General features: G+C 36.1%; 1 protein-coding gene across 1 annotated transcript in view; it reads right to left on the bottom strand.

Moving 5' to 3' along the window:
- The window catches only part of ADCY2 (adenylate cyclase 2), a 554,774-nt gene that overhangs the window by 86,347 nt on the left and 447,005 nt on the right, over window positions 1-21,422 (bottom strand). Inside the window, exon 15 of the mRNA XM_021004443.2 lies at window positions 13,031-13,115. Coding sequence (XP_020860102.1) covers window positions 13,031-13,115 — 85 coding nt within the window. The remainder of the gene's footprint in view (window positions 1-13,030; window positions 13,116-21,422) is intronic.

The following is a 21,422-nucleotide window of genomic DNA, read 5'->3' as shown; positions in this document are numbered from 1 at the left end:
AAATGTTGGCAATTTGGTCTCTAGTTCCTCTGCCTCTTTAAAAACCAGCCTGTTCTTCAGGCAATTCTCAGTTTACATATTACTGAAGCCTACCTAGCAGAATCTTAAGCATAACCTTGCTGGTGGTGAAATGAATGTGATTATTCAGTAATTTGAACATTCCTTGACATTGCCTTTTAGGATTGGGATGTAAACTGATCCTTTCCAATCCAATGGCCACTGTAATGTTTTCCAAATTTGCTGGCATTTTAGGTACAGCACTTTAATGGCATCATTTTTTAGGGTTTTAAATAGTTCAGCTAGAATTCCAACACCTCTATTAGCCTTATTGTTAGCAATGCTTCCTAATGCCCACTTGACTTCACTCTCTAGGATTTCTGTAGATCAAGTAAACACATCATGGTTATAGGTGATTTCTTTCTCCAATGTATCAATCACCTTTTCTCAGAACGCTTCACTATGACCTGTACATTTTGGGTAACCCTGCACAGCATAGCTCATGGTTTCATTGAGCTACACAAGTCCTTTCATCATGAGAAAGCAGCATTCAGGGTGTTAAGAGGGTTAAGAATACTAATGATAGGCTGAGATTCCTTAAGAACCTAGCCAAGAGCTCACAACTGTTCAGATTCCTTAAGAGTCTGGCCAATACGGTGGATCTTTAATAAACCTTGTCTCTGGTTAAAATTAGACTTGGGTCAAATTCATTCGGGCACCACACACCTGTCATGATTTTGGGGTCCCAGCAACTCTAACCCTCTAAATCTCATCATATAGTTCCCTGATAACAGGGAAGACCTGCCTAATCCCAAGCTCTTCTCCAGCCAAGATTGGAAGCCCTTGCTCTGGAGGCTACCCCTACTCAGGATTTGGACAAGGGCCTTGACTTGGCACCTCCTCCCCAGGCCCTTCACCCTGAGGCAAGGACCACCCAGACCCTGGCCTCAGCCCCAGTCTCAGTGGTATCTGCTCCCCTGATCCCTCCCCATCCTCCAGTGCCAGCTGACTTTTTCTCTTTGCCAGCCAGCATTCCCCAGTTCCTTACTCACAAGAAGTGGGACTTCCTATCTCCCTTCCTCCCCAGTTCCTGCTTCCACAATGCCTTCAGGGCTTTTTCCCCTAAGGGAAGTTCCTGCCTTCCCTAATGGGACAACTAGGGTGCATATTCCATTTTCCATTTCAGACCTCATTCACATTAAAGAGAAATTTGAGCAATACTCAGAAGATCCCACTAAGTTTACTGAGGGCTTTAGGGATGTCTCCCTCCAATGCAAGCTTTCTTGGGGTGATTTGCATATCTTCTTCTCCACCTGTTGTACAACTGAGGAGAAAAGGATAATCTGGGAACAAGGCCAAAAATTTGGGGACCATTTGGCTAGCAATAACCCCACAAAAGATGCCCCAGGAACAGCTGCTGTTTCCACTACTGACCCAGGATGGGATTATCAGAAGAGTGAGGATAGGGGAAAGAGAGACTATGTGGTAATTTGCCTTGTTAGAAGGCCTAAGAACTGCATTTCAAAAGCAAGTAAATTTTTAAAAAATTGAGGAAATTACTTAGGGAGAAAAGGAAAACCCTGCCCTTTTCCAAGGCAGGATAGTAGAAGCTATTAAAAAGTGTAGGAGTTTAGATCCTGACTCTATAGAAGGGCAACAATCCTTAGCTTGTATTTCATTAATCAGTCAGTTCCAGATATTAGGAGGAAACTGCAGAAATTAGCAATGGGACCTCAAACACTTCAGGCTCAATTACTGGAGATAGCTTTTGGAGTTTTTAACATCAGAGACTTAGTAGCAGCAGAAGAAAGACAAAGAAGGGAAAGGGCTAGAGACAGAGAACACACTCAATTCCTGGCTGCTGCTGTGGCCAAGAAACGACCCAAGGGTCCTCCTGGAAACTCTGGCAGTGGGAAAAACCTGCTTTTCATGCCACCAGGAGGCCCACTGGTCCAAGAAATGCCCCTCCAGGTCACCCCCCCCCCCCAAAGAGAGCTCCCAGGACTGAGAGGACCCTGCCCAAGATGTGACCGGGAAAGCTAATTGTTTGGGATCAGGGAATTTCTGGGCAAGCTACTCATGCCACTCCAACTGTTATTAACCTCCTTTCCAGGTTTATTTCCTCTAGGGTCCTAGCCATCAACTTCCAGATGTGCTCAGGCCATCAACCTCTAACTGAGTCCAAGATTTCCACTGGACCTGAATTCTGACCCCTTGAACAGGACCCAGAGAGGTTGGGACGGCTCTACACCCCTTGCCAGCAGGAAGCAGTTTCAGAAGCCCAGACCTTTGTCCCTTAGCCCAAAAGAATTTGGGTCCTATTTGTTTGAGGGTGAAATGATGGGGCATAGGCCCAATTCGAGACCTTTGCCCCTCACCCCAAAAAGAATTTGGGTCCCGTTTATCTAAAGTATTCTCCTTGAATTCTCCCACTTGATCAAGGAGGTCTCTGGTGTTCCCCAGAAGCTATAATCATATTAACTGTGTTTTGCTTAGGATCTTGGAATCATAGATTTAGAGTTGGTTATATGATTCACTTTATTAGAACTAGAGTAGCTCAGAGATTATCTAGTCCAATCACTTCCTTTTACAGATGGCAAAGTAAAAGTACAGCAGAGAAGTGTACCAACTTGCCTAAAGTCACATAGAGAGTATAGAGAAGAGGCAGGATTTGAACTCTGGTCTTCTACCTCAAAATTGAGCACTCTTTCAGTTGCTTCTAGTTTTTCTAGCTCTCCAACTCAAAGAACATTGTGGGTAGGCAATGGTACTTGATAAATGTGTCTACTATTTTTAAAAGAAGAGTAAATATAAAAGGAAGAGTAATATAAAAGTAAATTATCTTTTTTCAATTTTGTTCATCTTAGCTTAATGATTGTAAAAAGATGTAGTGCCTATATTGTGATAATATGTTTAATTTTAGTAACATTAGTTACACTATTTGAGGCAATATGGCACAGTGGATAAAAAGTTGGCCTTGAAGTAAGGAAAACCAGAGTTCAAGTACCACCTCTAAAACATACTGGCTATGAATCTCCAGTCAAGTACCTTAACATTTCAGTGTTCTAGGAAATTCTCAACGATTAGACATAAAGAATAAGATTCAGAGAAGGTACCAACCTCCACTGGAAGGGTGAGTTTCCTCAACTGAGAGTTCCCTTTACCAATGACATCATTGGTTTATTCCCTATCCCTATTCTTTTTTGAAACTTAGTAATTCAGGTTTTTTAAACAATAAAAATATCTTTAAATGTTGCTAGGATCTCCAAAGAAATTCATTAACAAATTCTTGTTTTTACATACAGCCAACAAAAAATCTTAATATCATAATTAAACTTTTGTAAGAAAACATAGTAATTATATTTTTTTAGCCAAGCTTCTTAAAAGTAATTTTTTAATGGATTTACTGAATTCAAGCATTTTAATAAAGGAAAGGATGTGTTTTTGAATGACAGCAACAATTTGGTGCCATGATTACTTGTAACATTTCATGTTCCATCTGAAAGACAATGCTACTAGAATTGTCACGTATATACTTGATGATTTAATTGTACTGTTAATATTCTGCTTTGAAGGCTTTTATTTGCTCAAACATAATTTGTTCAAACATAATCAATCCTATTTTTCACAACAGAGCCCAAGTTTTATTCATATACTAAGCATTCATATTTTTACTGGTTACACAGAAATTTTCACATGTGTTCATAAAGGGCACAGCATGTTTTTTAAGGGCATAAAAGCCAAATAACTTCAACTGGTGATAAGCATACAGGTCATGTAAAATAGATCATATCTAACTCATGTGTGGTTGTGGGTATGTTTGTATTTGTCAGTGCTATAGGTTTTTAATTGCCTGGTACATTCTAGCTACTCTCTTCCCCCCCAAGATAAACTTTATTCACTATTTTGTTTTTGGTTTTGTATTTGTTCCAGGAAATGTTAAATGGGATGTTATAATATTTTCACTGATACACAAAATTGAATATAACAGTACTTAAGGGGAAATTAACCTTGTACTCATATAGTATCTTCATTTTGTCAGAAGTCTGGCATGGAGATGCAGGAAGTTTCTGGTTCTAATAATTATTGTGACTATCCTCAATTTGTATTTTCAAATTTGATGGTAAAGGTCATCATTATCACAATGTTAAAGCACTTAATTTCTGTGAATTTCTATAGTCTCATCTATAAAATGAGGACAATAATCTTTTATCTTTTTCACAGGGTGGCTGTATGTTTAGAATAACATGGATTTGTAAAAATGTCTTGAACTATAAAACACTTTAAATTGGTACTGATTAGTATACATATATATATTTCTCAAATGGATATTTTGAAGTTCAAAGTGAGAAAATGAAAATTATTAAAATCCATAGGTAAGTTCACAATTTCACAGAATCACAGAATCTCAAAACTGGAAGAGAATTTGGAGGTCATCTAATATAATCTATACCTGCACAAAAATACCCTTTTATTCTCTTCTTAATAGGGATCTCACTGATTCCTGATGCAGTCCATTCTACCTCTGAGCAGCTCTAGTTGTTACAAAGTTTTCCCCTATATTAATACAAAATTTACCCTCTGCAACTTCCACCCACTGTTCCTAGTTCTGCTTATGGGAGCAGATGTCAAGAAGGTGAAGTATACTTGAGCACCACAAAAACATGACCAAAGAAATGAGAGGAGAATTGGAATGGCAGGATTGCATGAGGTGCTATCTTTGTCTAGAATAGAATAATTTGTTCTTAATATATAACATCATGAAACATTATAAGAGCAATGTCATGCCATGTTAAGAATGGAAATTATCTCCATTAATGGTAGCTTTGAGAAAGAGAGCCACAAGCAGTGGTGATGATGAAGACACTTTCAATGGTAGCCTGCATTAGGGTGATCAGTTTCTATGGAGAGTATTGATACAAGTCCTTTCATGTAACAGTATTGACAGGGGAGCAACATCTTCTTACAGCCTCTGTATTAATAACAATTCTATTGGCTTCATAATTTGGTGGAAAGAGATCTGGTTTTGGAGTAAGAGGACCTTGGTTAAATTCTACTATATCATTTACTACCTATGTGATATTAAGCAAGTCAGTTAATCTCCTTGAGCCTCAATTCCCTTTTCTGTAAAATGAGTGGGATTGACTAAGATTGTCTCTGAGGTCCCTTTAAGCTCTAGGTGTGTGATATTCTGATCTCCATCATTGGTCACCAGCTGGCAGGTGGGTAGTATAGTAAGTATAATGATCAACTTATAATCAAGATGGTGAGTTCAGATAGTACTTCAGATACTTGCTAGCTGTGTGATCTTGGGAAAGTCATTTAACCTCTTTCAGCCTCAATTTCCTCATTTGTAAATAAGTAAAAAAAATACCTACTCACAGGGTTGTTATGAGGAACAAATGAGATAATATGTATAATGCACTTTGCAAACCTTACAGCACTACATAAATACTAGGTACTATGAATCATATTGGAACTTTATCATCTCCAAGTTCTCTATGGTTTTCAAGAGAGGGAATAATATATCCTAAATCCTAGCAAGTGACAGCATCCAACTTGCATCCAATTTTGACAGCAAAGCCACTGACATCAGACTCTGACAGCTGACCTAACTCACTAAGATACTGGGATCTTTCTAAGATTGTAGCTTTAAGTGTCCCAGAAAGAGAAGGCAAATTTCCAAACTAGAAAAAAAGCAGTGATCATGATGAATGTTCACAAAATTAAAAAGTAAACAAGAGCTTTAATGTGGGAAAAGGAGTACCTGGGGGAGAGTTGGAGGTGCAGAGGGCAGTTTCCTGAACACTATGCCAGGAAATTGCTTTGGTATGAAACCCAACACTCTTTCAAGCTTATTGTTATCAGATATTTGTCTAGTGCTTCAAGTGTCCAAATTTGAATAACCAAGAAAATACTGACAAATAAAAATGCATCAATAAAAGCAAAAAAGGACAAAATTATTAATACATTTTGGGAAGAACACTCTGAAAGACTCAGGAAATATGCTGATGAGAAAGGGTAGACTCTTGTGCATATTTCAAGAAATGAAGAGGATCAAAACAACTCTGAAGTTTGTTACTCAGCAAACCAGCAAAGATGACAAAAGATGGGAATAGTTAGTATTGGAGGGGCTGCAGATAAATAGGTACACTAATACACTTTTGAAGTGGATGTGATTTGGTCCAACCCTTCCAAATGGAATTACACTAAGAAAATAATTAAAATGTTTATTACCCTTGAACTAGAAATCCTGTATTCGGCAAAGGGACCAAACAAGGAAAGGTCCCATATACATAAAAATAGCACCTTTTTTGGAAGCAAAATAGAATGCCCATTGATTGGATGATAATTGAATCAATCATGGCATGTGAATGAAGTGGAATATTACTGTGCCATAAGAAAAGATATGTGTGAAGTTTGTAGAAGCAGGGGAAGACATGTAAGAACTGATGTAGAGTGAGATATAAAGCACCAGAAAAACATTAGAGAAAAAAAATGTGATAATAGAAATGGAAAGAACAATATTCTTAAAAACTACTAAAGATTTCAAAAAATTTTATGTGGTGTGTATATATATACATTCACCATGTTAGAAATTAAGAAAATTTTTTAAAAAATATTAATTTATTAAAAATTACAATAATAAACCCATTATGTGTTAACTTAAAATGTTAACATAAATAACATTTTTTTGGAAAAATAATGATATTTTCCAAAACAAAAGTAGTGAGAAGAGCTGCATTATTTAACATATTTTTACAAATCTCTTTAATGTCTGGCTTAATACAAAACTGGATTCTCATGTCTGTTTCTACATTCAATCTGTTGCAATCTGTTGTTTTGTTGAAGTACATAAAGAAAATTTGGCCTTAGAAAGCTATATAGTTGAAAAAGGAAGAGGTATTTTAATAGGCAAATAACATCTCAATATTGTTATGTAAATAGTTTTGACCTCATGAGATCCTTGAAAAGATCTTGGGGACACTCAGCAGTCCTTGGACTCTATTTTGAGAATTCCTCGTGTAAACGATTTAAAAAAAACTGCACAAATGTGAATTCTTGTTGTTATTGAAATAATAATAATAATAATAATTAAAACATGTTGGACAGAACTAAAATGAGTAGGCTGAAGAAGGAAGGGTTTTTCTTTTCTTTTTTTTTTCTTGAGGCAAGCACTGATGTAAATAAAGGATGGCTGACTGTGTTAATGGCAGAACTCCAAAAGACAAGAAATATTTTAAAATTACAGGTAAGAAGGATTCCACATGAAAAAAAAATCTAAAGGTGAGCAATTCTGACCAATTTATGCAAACTGTCAAGCTCCAGGAGAATTTATGAATGAGTAAGGGGTAAACATACCTCCTTCCTTAGAAGAATTTCAGCATCTCCTGCTATTGCCCTCAAATTTTCCCCCTGATCTGCCAGCTTCATTTAGCTCTTGCCTTAAATTAAGTTATGGCCAATTTGAGTTTTCCATTTTTTTTTTTACTTTAGTCAAGCCCTGGGAAACCCTCTGTTATCAGTGTCTGATGTTAAGGTGGTAGACATAGAAACTATATTTTTATTTTTCATAGTAGGAGAAAGCGCAGCCTTGTTGTGTACTTATTAAGTATGGACTATAAATACCAGGACCAGTAATAGGTGCTTGGGACAGAAAAAAAAAAACCAAAAATGGAAACAGTTCTTGCTTTCAAGTAGTTTATATTCTATCAAGGGAGAAAGTATGTCTCCATATAAGTATATATGATATACATACATACAATAAATGCACAAATGAAAGATTTTTTGGGAGGAGGGAGGAAGTAAAATCAGTGAGAAGGTTTCTGAAATGCTTCATTCAGTAGCTATCAGCTGAGCTCTGTTTTGAAGGGAATTAGGAATTCTAAGAGGCAGAGGTGAGGAAGAGATGACAACTCCAAAAGGTATCAAGTTTAACCAATACCCAATTCAACAAGGATTTGAGCCACTATTGTATTGTATGCTGAATGAGATACAAAGAAAGTATACTATGTAGTTCCTAGCCCCAAGAATCTTATAGTTTATTTGGGGAGACAAGATTTATAAACACAAGCATAGTCTAACCTGCCCTGTACAGTCTAGGAACATGGTAAGAATCAGAGAAGGGAGAGGTCAGTCTTTGTTGGTGTGGGCTTAGAGGTTTGATTGAGCTAGTTTTAGAAAGAAAAGGAGGATTTTAATATGAAGTACATAAGACCACTGGCATTAGATGGACATTTTCAGTATAATAGGAATATATTTGCACATATATATGTTGCAATAGGTATATGTGCATACTTAAAGTAATGTATGTAATATGTATATATGTGGAGAGGAAGAGAGAGAGACAGAGAGACAGAGACAGAAAGACAGAGAGACAGAGACAGACAGACAGAGAGACAGAGACAGAGACAGAGAGAGGGAAAGAGAGATAGAGAGAGAGTGTGAGCACAGATAGCAAGATATCTGGGGGATGGTTGGCAGGACAACTTCTGCGTGCCTGCAGAAATGGAATCTAGACCTGTACTTTTACTGATGTACAGAACTTCCTCTGAGGAAACTTCTTCAAGCAGTGTACATTGACACCTGATTCACAACTTATAAGTCTTAGGGAGTAATCTAGGGCACAGAAAGGTTTTGATTTGCCCAAGGTCACAGGTCTGTCAGAGGTAGGATCTGAATCCATGTTTTCCTGACTCTAAGGTGGGATTCAGTTTGTCTCCCTTTCTTTCTGCATTTCTCTGTCTCTATCTCTCTGTCTCTGTCTCCCTCTCCCTCTCTTCCTACACACACACACACACATACACACACACACACACACACACACACACACACACACATACATATGAATTGTTTTTGACCCATCATCCCCTGGGTATATGACCATCTGCTTTATCTTACTACCTTTTGCCCCTACTCTTCTGACCAGACATCTAGTAACCATGCCTTGGGCAAAGTAATATACTGTGATTTGGGCTAAATTCTTTTGATTTATGGGTAAAAATTTTCCCAGTATATCTACCCAGCCTCAAAACATGCTTCATATCCATCCATTCCTTCTGGACATCTTGCCATCTGCCCTGCTTCATGATTGGCCCCTCCTGCTCCCTCAAAAGTTGCTTTTGTCATTCTTATGACTCTCCAGATAAAAATTCCCTTTTCTGGCTATCACTCCCCTCTATCTATTATTTCCCCCATTAGATTATTAAGTCCCTTGAGAACAGGAACTGACTCACTTTTGTATTTTATCTCCAGGGCCCAGGACATTGTAGGCAGTTAATAAATGGTTTGCTATTCATCTACTCATTCATTTTTAATAATGTGTATTTGAAGATTTTAATTGTATTGAATCTTCTCATAAAATGAAAGAAAACTTTTTTTTCTATTTTACCAACATTTATTTTCTCCCCTCCCTATAGTTCAAATGGAGTTTGAAATCAATAAAGGGCTTTAGTTTATTTCTATGACTTTGTTCCCTAGAATAGTGTGGTAGAGTGGGAAAGGATCTAGATCCGAGTCAAACTTCCTAATCTCAAATCTTGGTTTTATTAGTTATTACCTGTGTGACCTTGGGCAAATCAGAAGACCTCTCTGGGCCTCAGTTTGGTTGCACTAAATGACCTTTAAGATCCCTCTCAACTATAAAACTATGATTCTCTATAACCAAACATTGGGGAGAAAAATATGTAATGATGACATAGGCCTGGGAGTAGAGCTTTAAATCTTTTTTTTTCTTAAATTGTACTTTAATTCCCCTTTTTATAAGTGCTGTGATTTCTTCATAAAGAAAAGTTATTAAATACTGGATTTCCTAGTTCCAGAACAGATCCAAGTTAGGAATTTAATTTCTTACCATAACAAAATATTGATTTACTACAGAGTGAATCTAAGGTATATATTTTCAGTCAGCTTGGTAGGGCACAACACACATTTATCAATAACAATGTTAACAATAAGAAAACCCTCATATGTTTAGTAAATCACAAAAAAAAGTCAGGGAGGCAATTCAATATTTAGGATGTGCAATAATGAATTCTCTTTGTGCTTAAGTATGTATATTTGTAGCATGTAAATAAAAAAAAATCTCCAACTTTGTTTTTTTTGGGGGGGTGCTATAATGCATACAGCCTTATTGACATTTTGAATGAAATCTATACTTGATTTGGACATATTAAAACAAATAATGAAATTATTTGAATAGGGCATGGTACTTATTCTTGGGACAATTTGTACTACGATGCAAGCCTGCACATTTTCTTTTCCACTTCCAACAATGTAAGGATTAAATTTGAACCCTAGATGGAAACTTAATTAATAATCTCAGGTGATTCAAGTCTAGAAAGATCCTACACTCCAATAAATCACTTCCAATTTTGTCTTGTGAATCTCGCCAAAGTCCCGGCTTTTACTTGGGGAGGAGATAAGTATTCTATCATTTGTACTACTGGAGCATTATCTTTTTTTGATAATAATAGCTAAAATTTGCAAAGGTCTTTATATATGTTATCTAATTTGATCCTCAGATGAGACTGGTGCTATAAATATTCTCACATAGATGAAGAAACTGAGGCTGAAAGGAGTTAAATAACTTTCACAGGGTCACAGAGCTAGTATCTGGGGCAGGATTTGAAATAAGACCAGGTCTGGTGCTCTAACCACTATGGTACCGAGCTCTCTCCTGATTCTATCACAACATTAAAATAAAGTACCTAGAATTTATGATATGATTGCTTTCCTTACCTCTTTTTTTCTGAATGCTACTGGTAAATGTCTAGAAGGACTAAAGGCTACCATGGATAAATATGAGACAATGACACAAATACAGTGGCAAAAGTCAATTAGAGATTCTGTGGCAAAGCAGAATGCATATTTGAGTATACATGTGTATATACATATACATATACACACACATATATATAACATGCATATAGGACACATACATATAAAGAAAACATATACTTATATATACACATATTCATATGTATATAAATTCAAAGAAGATTAAAACTAGTTTCCCAAATCTGGCAAAGTTGCAGTAAAGAGTAATTATTATTTTCTTCTATTTTTTGTCTTGTTAAAATTGATCAAAGACAATGGAAAGGGAAGGGGAAATTAGCTTAAGGGCCCATATCTATAACATACTAAAGTAAAATGATTTAATAATTTTAGATAAAGAACACAGGGCTATATTCTGTTGTCAAGGAAAACTTAAAACAAATTGATTTGACTTTTTTTTAAAGCCCCCATTAAATAGAATAGAGAGTATATATGGTGTGTGATGAGTGCCTTCTCTGATAATATGTTGAAGTTGTTTCACATGTCTGCCCAGTAGCTATGAGGAAGATGAGTGATTCTCTATGCTTTTTCACTCAAAAAGGGTTGTGTTTTCTTTTCTTTAAATGGAGTTCTTTAGCATATTAAATTGTAGTAGGGTTGCTGAAAAGGACAAATATGTAACCTTACTCATTTTTCCTACAACTCTAGGCCATCCTAGTAGCTCATTTGGCTTATATCATAGGTGGTATGGTATTTTGGATGAATTAGAAGGCACAGTTCCTTTTCTGGAACAATTTGAAAACCAGGTGGAGTAGTTGAGGCATGCATGCATTCAACAAGAGCCCCAGAATGCTGTAACACCCAACAGCAGGCAGGCCCAGATCCAAGAGATAAAAGACATTTTTGTGTTTTCATCCCTAGCACCTAGCTAAGGGATTGGCACAGAGAAGGTATTTAATAAGTGCTTGTCAAATGCAAATGAATAAAAAAATGTGCCCAGGATACTACAATGCCCATCTTGACATTAATTTAACATTTTTCTTTTTGAGAATTTTCTAATGCTTGTTTTGTAACAAAGGTGGACAATTCACAGCCCTCAGGTTATATATCCTGGGAATTACAGAGCGTGACATAGAATTTCAAAGCTGGATGGGATCATAAAGATCATCTGTTCCAACTCTTTTGATTTGATAACTCTCTTCAGAGACTGACATGTATTCATCAAAGGAAAAATAAAATACTACTGTGAATTATATTAATGGTGTAGGTAAAACTAGTGGCTTGTCCTCTGAATGACCTAAAATGATATTACAACACAGAGACACATGAGGGAGCTCTAACCAACAATCACTAAAGAAAACTGTTTTTAGAGCAATGGCAGTGAAATCTATATTGGCATTTGTACAAGCTTAGAATGTGATAGAAGAAGTAGGTCATGCAGCAGTCTCACCAGTGAATGGGCCAAACATTTTGCTGTTCAAAAGCAGTTTTGAATTCAAAGTGAAAAAGAAGCAAGGAACATAATTCACACAAAGCAGATTCCACATGTACATGAATAAGTACACAATGATGTCAATTTCCTCTTTTATTCAATATAACACATCAATGAGGTAAAAATCTTCATAGATATTTTCTCTCCAATTAGCTTTGTTAGAATCATGAAACAATAGAATTTGACTTGGACTAAGAAATATAAAGGCATAATACTTATTAATGTGATAGATTACACTAAAACTTGTAGCCTTGGGATTATTCACTTAAGTAAAATGATTACTATTTTAGAATATTTAATATGCAATAATTTTCAATATTACATATTTAGAATTATCAATATAATCTGTTTCTTTTATTTAATTTTCCCATTAACTACCTATTAGATCATTCACAGCTACTTATTAACTATTCTAAATTTCCATAAAATAATTCCAAAAAACCCCCAAATGAATACAAAAATAGACATGGTTTTTACATTTCCTGGGTTGATCCTTACATTTTTTTTTAATCTTTAGGGACTTATATATTGAATGATATATACTTATTTTCTTTCTTGGCTGTATCTTATGAACAGATAATTTGTTCCTAGAAAATGACATTATTTGGGGCTTGGACTTGCTTCTTTCCTTCCTTCCTCTTTCTCTTTCTTTCTTTCTTTCTTTCTTTCTTTCTTTCTTTCTTTCTTTCTTTCTTTTCTTTCTCTGTCTTTTTCTTTTTTTGATTATATTGTTTTTCAAATAAGTTAAAACCAAAGAGTACCTACCAGCAGCTGTCCGGCAAAACAGATGAAAAGGATGAAGGAAAGCAAGAGAAATGCAGCTCCAAAGGAAATCCCAAGAATAGATGTTCTAACAACAACAACAAAAAGTCAGGTTAATATAGAGTTAATATGGTCCTAAAGATTATTTCTATAACCTATCGCAATCATTTTTTTGAGAGGCTAATCTAAGTGGCCTTTAGGATTACTTATTAAGTGAATAACCTATCTGCTTTTAGTCCACTCCTCTAATTAATCATGTGTGTGTGTGTATGAAAACAAGTTCAGATCAGACATTTTCAAATCAGGTGACTCTAGGCCATTACAATATAATTAGGTGTGACTGAAAGATTTCCCAGTTCAGTTTGATATGATTCAAATATTTTCTTGCAAATGGTAGTACAGTCATGGAGATGTTTTCTATGTATGAACATGTGACTTACAGATGATCAATATCTAGGACTTGCTACTACCTTTTCTATCTTACTCTTTTATGATGGAGCCCTGGCTGTTGTGACCAGGGAAGATGGCATTGCTACCATTGCTTCTTTAGGAAACCATTGTCCTTGAAGACCTTTTTTCATGACCTTTCTACTTCACTGGAGCTTGCTCATCCATCTTCCATCAGACACAATGGGAAAGGTCACAGAAGTACTTCCAGCAGCACTCTCCTACTGGAGTACCTTTGATCCTAGAAGCCCCTAAAAGACTGAACTACCTCCACTGGACATCACAAACATTTCCATAAAAACAGGTAAACAGAAGTAATTTATAGTGTCCTGGATTTGGAGAATTGGAGATATACTCTATGACATTGCTGAAGAATAGTCTTAGGCAAAATGATAAAGCTATTAGTTTCACTTGTTTTTTCCTTCTCACTTCCCTGAAAAAGTACAAATTTTTCAAAAACACTGAGCAAAATGCCCAAATGTCCAATGAGATTGCTATTAAAAGCTATTTTTTCCTAAACTACTTATATGGTTACATAAAGTTTGTGTTATACTTTCTTAAAATGTTATAGATTATGTCCTAAATGGAGAGCATTATTTTTGGTAAAGTTGTTTGAAAATAGTGTAGTGCAGACTCCAGGGCTACTACCCCAAACTCCTATTGTACTGGTGGTTTGAGGCTAGCTACTTCTGTCTCAGGGTTCTAGAGCCACCCTAAGAGGTTGAGGTGGATAGTTCTCCAATACCATGCAGAGGTTCCCAAAGTGGGTGACATCACCCTGAGGGGGGCAGTAGTAGCCACTGGTACAATTGGGGGGCATTGAATAAAAATAAGGGGGTGGTAGAAGCATAAGGAAAGATGAGAAGAAAAATCTGAAAAACTATTTGTATATGTTTAATCTTCTGTGTAACAGAGTTAAAATAGTAGTGATTACATTATTTTCCAAATGAACACACAAAATGCAAGTTATAACCTAACAGTTGGGTCAAATCCACTGACAGGACTTAACAAGCAAGTGTTGGCCGGTGACCCTGTCACATGTTGTTGGGAAATCCAGCATGCATTGGCAGGAATATGTACATGTAATGACTTGTTTACAATATGATAGTATATGGTTACCTGATGCAATGTTGCATCATCAAAATTTCAATGCAGGAAAAACCCCACAAATTTTCAATAAATAATTAAATTTAAGAAGCATTGTTTTTTTTTTAAAAAGAATATATATATATATATATGTATACATATATATGTATACATTATATGTATTTTGAAATGATGCAAATTTAAAAAAAGTTGTTAAAGAGTTAAAGAAAATAGATTTCCAAGGAGGTGCTGAGTATTTTTTTTTTTTGAAAAAAGGGTGGTAGACCAAATAAATTTGAGAACCTCTGCCATAAAGATTCATGAACTGGTTTGCTATGCTCCTTAATCATCAATTGATATTAATCAGTCACCCAGAACCAATTAGCTTCCAGTTAGGAGAATTCACTAAGATGGTACAGAAAGAAGAAGTGGTACAAAATGTATTCCTCCAGTCTGGGAGACATTCTTCTATAAGAAAAGTAGGCTCAGGTTTGGAAAGTTCATGTAGCAAAGGGGTGAATTAGTGGCTCTGGCTCATTGGAAATCTTTTTCTGTCTTAGGAGAGTCCTCATGAAATTCCCCTTAAGTCGGCATAGTTGTTTTTGCTGTGCTCCTTGGAGTCAGTTGTTTAGTTTGCCTTTCCTCAGTTGTTCAGTTTGTTCTCATCTCCTGATGCAGATACTGCCATCAGTCACTGCTGTTTCAGGGACATTGTTAGGATACTGATGAGATATCCAAATCCTGAGGATCTTTTGAAGTCTGCAATGTCTTACCTGGTCAAAGGGGAATGTCAAGGAGACAGAGGCTCTCTCCTCTTCTCCCAAACGATTCCTTCCCTGGAGCTTAGGTAAAATTGTATCTACCGCTTGACTAGCCCTAATACTGGAATGTTCAATTCTGAACTGGCTTGTAATTTCACATAAGACAAGCAGGGTATGACTGAGTCTTTTTTTAGCCAATCTCACTTCTTATATAGCATAATTTCACTTAATCCAATGAATTTAATTCCTTCTAAAGCCATTAATAAGTTTTATCATCTAGTTTAAAGTTTTTGATTGAATGATTCAGCAGAGGTGTTCACATCTGATAAACATATCAAGGCCAGAGCATCTTGTTAAGTTACTTTGATTGGGGTAGGGTGATTGACTGAATTACCCCACCATTCTTACAACAGTATAGTGCAATTATTACAAATCCCAATTTTAATGAGGTAACCAGGTGGCAAAGTATATAAGACTGGGCTTGGAGTTAGGAAGACAAGTTTAAATCTTGCCATAGATACTAGGTCTTCCTTGGGCAAGTGACAACTTCTGTTTACCTCAGTTTCCTCAACTATAAAATGGAGATAATAACAGTACCTACCTTGCAGGGTTTTTGTGAAGTTAAAATAGGATAATATTTGTAAAGCACTTAGCACAGTGCCTGGCACATAGTAAACACTATATAAATGTTTATTCCTTCTCACCCCACCAATAGAGATATAGATTAATATATGGGGCCGGGATCATCTGGGTTGTTGTGTCCTTAAATGTAGCTTCTTTCTGTGAAATCTTATTGACATATGTTTTTTATATGGTATAGGCATGGTCCAGGATTCTCAAAAGCTACACTAGAGGAGTGTAAATGCAGGAAGGTTTGGCCAAGCTGAAAGAGCTTTGAGTATGGGTAGTGATTTGGCTAAATCCAAAGAGGCTCATAACAAGATGGGACATCAGGTGAATTCTTTCAGCCACAACAACTCCAAAAAAATCAACTACCCTGTACTAAGGTATGGAAGACAATTCGATCTGCATCGATAGGGAGAGTATTTATATAGATGAAGTTAAGATTTCTCAAAATATTGACATAAATATTAAAGGAAATGTTGTTTTGTTCTCTATGTCCCCATATCTTACCTCCCCATAGACTCTATTTCTTAATGAAGAAAACAGAAGGATACATTCCTATTGCCTCTCAGATAAGATACAAACTCCTCTGTTTGGCATTTACAGCCCCATATCATATGGCTCTAGCCAGCCTTTCCAGGTTTTCTTTATAGTATCTCCCAGAACACACTCTACATCCCAGTCAAACTGGCTTCTTTGCTGTTTCCTATCTCTACACCCTTTACCCTAGTGCCTTTGAAGGAACTCCTTTTCACTCTTAAAATGCTTAGCTTCCTCCAAAGTTCAACTCAAGGGCTACAACCTCCATAAGGTTTTTATTGGGGGGAATCTTACCAGTACCTAGTGCCCCCCATTACTTCCTACTTATTTTGCAAATATTTAATTATATGTCTACATGTCCTATTCTTTCCCTTCCTTCCCCAAGTGATTATAGGCATCTGGAGGTCATGAGCTCTTACATTTTTTTTTTGTATTTATATACCAAGGATTTTCCATAATGCCCTGTATATTTTAGGCAATATAAACTTATTTGATGAATGATCATTCAAGAATCAAATCAAATACAGACATGTTAACAATTTAAAGATATTGTACTCCAAAAAAGTTTGAATTAATTGCCAATGTTTTTTTTTTTATAAGGCAGATGTAATTAAACAATCTCATAGAGGTTGCTAATAATTCTGCTGGAAAGTTCTAGTGGTTACATTCTCCACTCTAAAGTTGTTCAGCTCAGTCATGGGGCTGATAAGGAGATCCTCTGTGTGCATCTCATTGAGTAGCAATGGCTAAACAAATTTCCTTATAGAGGCATCTAGGTGGCATAGCAGAGAGTGTTGTATAGAGTCAGGAAGTTCTGAGTTTGAATCCTGACTCTGAAACTTATTAGCTGTATGACACTGGGAAAGTCATTTAACCTCCCTTAACCCAAGTTTCCTCATCTGTAAAATGGGCATAACACTATCTATCTCTCAGGATTATTATGAGAATAAAATAAGAGACATAAAGTCCTTTGCGTATACATGCTAGATGATAGTATGTCAGGCGACACTCCTGTTGTTCAGTCTATTGGATACTTGCTTAACCAGAAAAGAATCTTTTTAAAAGTATTTTATACAGATATTCCTATACATTAAGGACATTACATACAGAAAAAAGGCCCTGCATATGCCAAAATATTCATGGAAACACTTCTTGTGATAGCAAAGAATTGAATAGAGAAAAAAAAAATTAGAAAGAATTGAAGAATTCCCATCAAATGGGGAAGGATTTTTAAAATATGGCACATGAATGTAATGAAATAGAATAGAATGTAATAGAAAGGAGAAATGATGGCTATGAAGAATTTCAGGAAGCATAGCTAAAGTCCATAGGCGCTGATACAGAATGAAGTAAGTAGATCCAGGAAAAAAAATACAATTTGAAAAGAATTTGAACACTTTAATTAAAATGACCAAGTTTAGTCCAAGAGAAAAGTTGAGAAAATGCACCTTTATCACAGTGTTAGATACTGTCAGACATGGTCAATGTGTTGGTCAGTTTCCTTGAAATGCTTCCACTTGGGGCGCTAGGTGGCGTAGTGGATAAAGCACCGGCCCTGAAGTCAGGAGTACCTGAGTTCAAATTCGGTCTCTGACAGAACACTTGGCACTTACTAGCTGTGTGATCCTGGGCAAGTCACTTAACCCCAACTGCCTTTAAAAAAAAAAAAGAAAAAAAAGAAATGCTTCCCCTTCCCTTTTCTTTTAAAATATTTTTCATAAAGGAAGGCTCACTGGGTAGGGAAGAAGGTGCCATATATTAGTAAATAAATGTGATATGAAACAAAAAGCATTAACAAAAAAAGAAAAAATATATAAAGAGGATAAATTACACTACTACATGCATGATAATCAGGCAGGTCAAACACTCACTACCTTTATCAATTGAATTTGTATATTATCAGAGTATTCGTGGCATATGGCAGCCTTGTTCAAATAAAAGGAACTGTCATCCTATGTTTAAAAACCAGAAACGCTTTTGAGACATAGCAATGGTTGTTCTAAAGCCATTCATTAGAACCATTAATCTTGTCTATTTTAAAGATGACAGCTTGGGGTTCATTAGGCATACCAAGATGTCCACGTAAATTAATCAATTTTGATGACATGCTGGATGACAAGCTGCTTTAAAAAATCATACAAGAGAAATTGATAACATTTACAGAAAAGAAAATTGATTGTTCTTGTCATGTTAGAGGCAAAATATACTTTTTCTTTCTTAGTCATTTCTGATGCTGTTGTTTTAATCAGCTAGATTGGTCCTATGGATGAGTAAGGGCTGTTTAAAGACTAAGACATTCCTTGACCCCCTTGTCTGCATATTTTCAGTCTGATCATTACTAATGGGTGACTCTGAGAAGGATAAGGTAGACAATTTGCTGACAAGAAACAAACAGAGAACAAGGTCTATGAATGGGCTAAAAATAGCTATATTAATAAGACACTCTCATTTCTTAGGGGAAAATGATTGGGTGTTTTTTTTTCCTCCTCTGGAATCCAATTCATTTGAGAAGCAAGTTTTCCCCTCCTTCCTTCCTTCCTTCCTTCCTTCCTTCCTTCCTTCCTTCCTTCCTTCCTTCCTTCCTTCCTTCCTTCCATCCTTCCTTCCTTCCTTCCTTCCATCCATCCTGCCTTCCTTTCTCCCTGTCTCTTTGTCTCTCTCTGTCTCTTTCTCTCTCTCTCTCTCTCTCTCTCTCTCTCTCTCTTCATACTCAAGATGTAAATTTACAGACTTGAAGTTCTTTGGCTGTCATATCTGTTCCAATTTTTACAACAATCTACTTAACCTGGGATTAGAATTTACTTTTAGAGGGAGAGGGAGTTTCCTTTATCTTCTTAAGAAGGCCTAGAAAAACAAAAATGAGAATCAACTTTTATTGCCACTTAGGGTATATTTTTTTCTAGTTATAAGAAGAGAATGTATTGCAATTAGCTGCCCAATCAGAATCCCTGTGGAGGGTAAGAGGAGTGGATTAAAATTTTATCAAATTTTCAACTACAACTATAGGGTATTTCTGCTGCAAGCAGCCTCCAGAGATACATGCTGAATCTGATAAGATACCTTGGAAGGTTCTTTTCCAAATATTACTGTGTCCAGTTCTTCATTTCTACTGAGGTTGCAAGCTATGCTTTTAAACTTAATTTTGTCTTTTACTGCTATTTACACTTGGTTCCACCAAGTATGAATAAGTGACAAATACCTAAAAGACAGTTATCTGTTACTCAACTCCACAAGAAAATAATTTTGCCCTTCTGCAAGTAGTGAGAAATTACTATCCTTCCACCTTTCTAGTATGAGGTATTATGGTCATGGCAGTAAGGTATCTGAAATGATACCACAGTATCTCAGAGCTAGAAGAGACCTCAGAGGCCATCTAGACCAACCAGAGCCTGAACAAGAACACCCAAAGAAAAAGAACTGTTTAAAGAGTGGGTTGAAAAGAGGAAAAAAATCCAAGTGAAATGAAGTGTTTATTAGTCACCAATTCATTTCTTTGAGGATAATGGTACATGCCCATTTTTCATAATCGTAATATAATTGTTCTAAGTCCATCTTAGTGTGTTTATGAAATATATAAGATTTAATAAAAATTATCAACAACTATAAATCATAATTGTTTTTGCAATTTTCCATGCATGAGTTCAGATAATGTATTTAACTTGGCAAACAGGAAAAAAGTGAAGGTAATCAAAATTCAACACTACACTTATGTCTAGAAGATTTTTTGCTTTTTCCATATAATTCCCATTCATTAATGACTGTCATTGTTGATAAGAAATAAATATCAGAATTGAGAAAACAAAAAAAAGCTGAAGCGGGAAACACAAAACACTATGTGTGCATGTATGCAAATATTAAAATCAAGACTAGATTACAAAGATAGACAGATATAAAATGGCTGATTTAAGAGGCTCTAAGAAGTTATCCCTATTGACAAATATTGCCCCCAGAGGACAGCCAATTGTTGTAATTTTGCCATTAAAGATTTATTTTATTTAAAAGATTCTTTTCATCCTTTCCTCCTTCCCTTTCTTCCTCCTTCCATTTCTTCCTTCTTTCCTTCTTTCCCTCACTTTTCTTCCTTTCCTGTCCTCTTCTTCCTTCCTTCCTTCCTTCCTTCCTTCCTTCCTTCCTTCCTTCTTTCTTCCTTCTTTCTTTCTTCCTTCCTTTCTTCCTTTCTTTCTTTCTTCCCTCCTTTCTTTCTTTCTTTCTTTCTTTCTTTCTTTCTGTCTGTCTTTCTTTCTTTCTTTCCTTCTTTCTTTCTTCCTTTCTTTCTTTCTTTCTTTCTTTCTTTCTTTCTTTCCTTCTTTCTTTCTTCCTTTCTTTCTTTCTTCCTTCCTTCCTTCCTTCCTTCCTTCCTTCCTTCCTTCCTTCCTTCCTTCCTTCCTTCCTTCCTTCCTTCCTTCCTTCCTTTTCTCTATCCCAACTAGACTGGAAGTGTACTTCCAACTCATAGGCTTGATCCCAAGGATACTTTAACTCACTTCATTTTTCTTGCCTGGGCCAGTTTACCCCTCCTTACTTAGCCTATTGTCCCTCCACTGACCATATTGGTACTGGTCTCAGAGTGGATATTAGATTACTTTCGGCCTTACTAAATCTCAGAACTTCCAAACTTAAACAATCCATCAGCAATGAACTTCTGTCTTTGAATTCCTTTTATAAAAATAACCATATTATCCTGTCTTCTCTGCTCCTTTATTCTGTCTTTCTTCTCCTTTTTAAATTCTCCTTTAATGTAGGAGAATATAGAGCAGCCCTAGTTACTAAATGGGAGATAATTGAGAAAATCCAAGAAACTGCAACCTTAATTGTCAAAACAGTTTAAATTCAAACATGGAAAATTTCCTAAAGTACAAAGCACTTTACATGAAGTCAAGCAACTCATAGGATCTGGGAGAGACCAAATTGTTTTTGTTTGCCTGCTGACTACAATG

This window comes from Phascolarctos cinereus, unplaced genomic scaffold (genome assembly GCF_003287225.1).
Source record: "Phascolarctos cinereus isolate Bilbo 61053 unplaced genomic scaffold, phaCin_HiC Scaffold_4;HRSCAF=312, whole genome shotgun sequence".
Taxonomy (NCBI): Eukaryota; Metazoa; Chordata; class Mammalia; order Diprotodontia; family Phascolarctidae; genus Phascolarctos; species Phascolarctos cinereus.
This window is presented reverse-complemented; position numbering and strand designations above follow the sequence as displayed.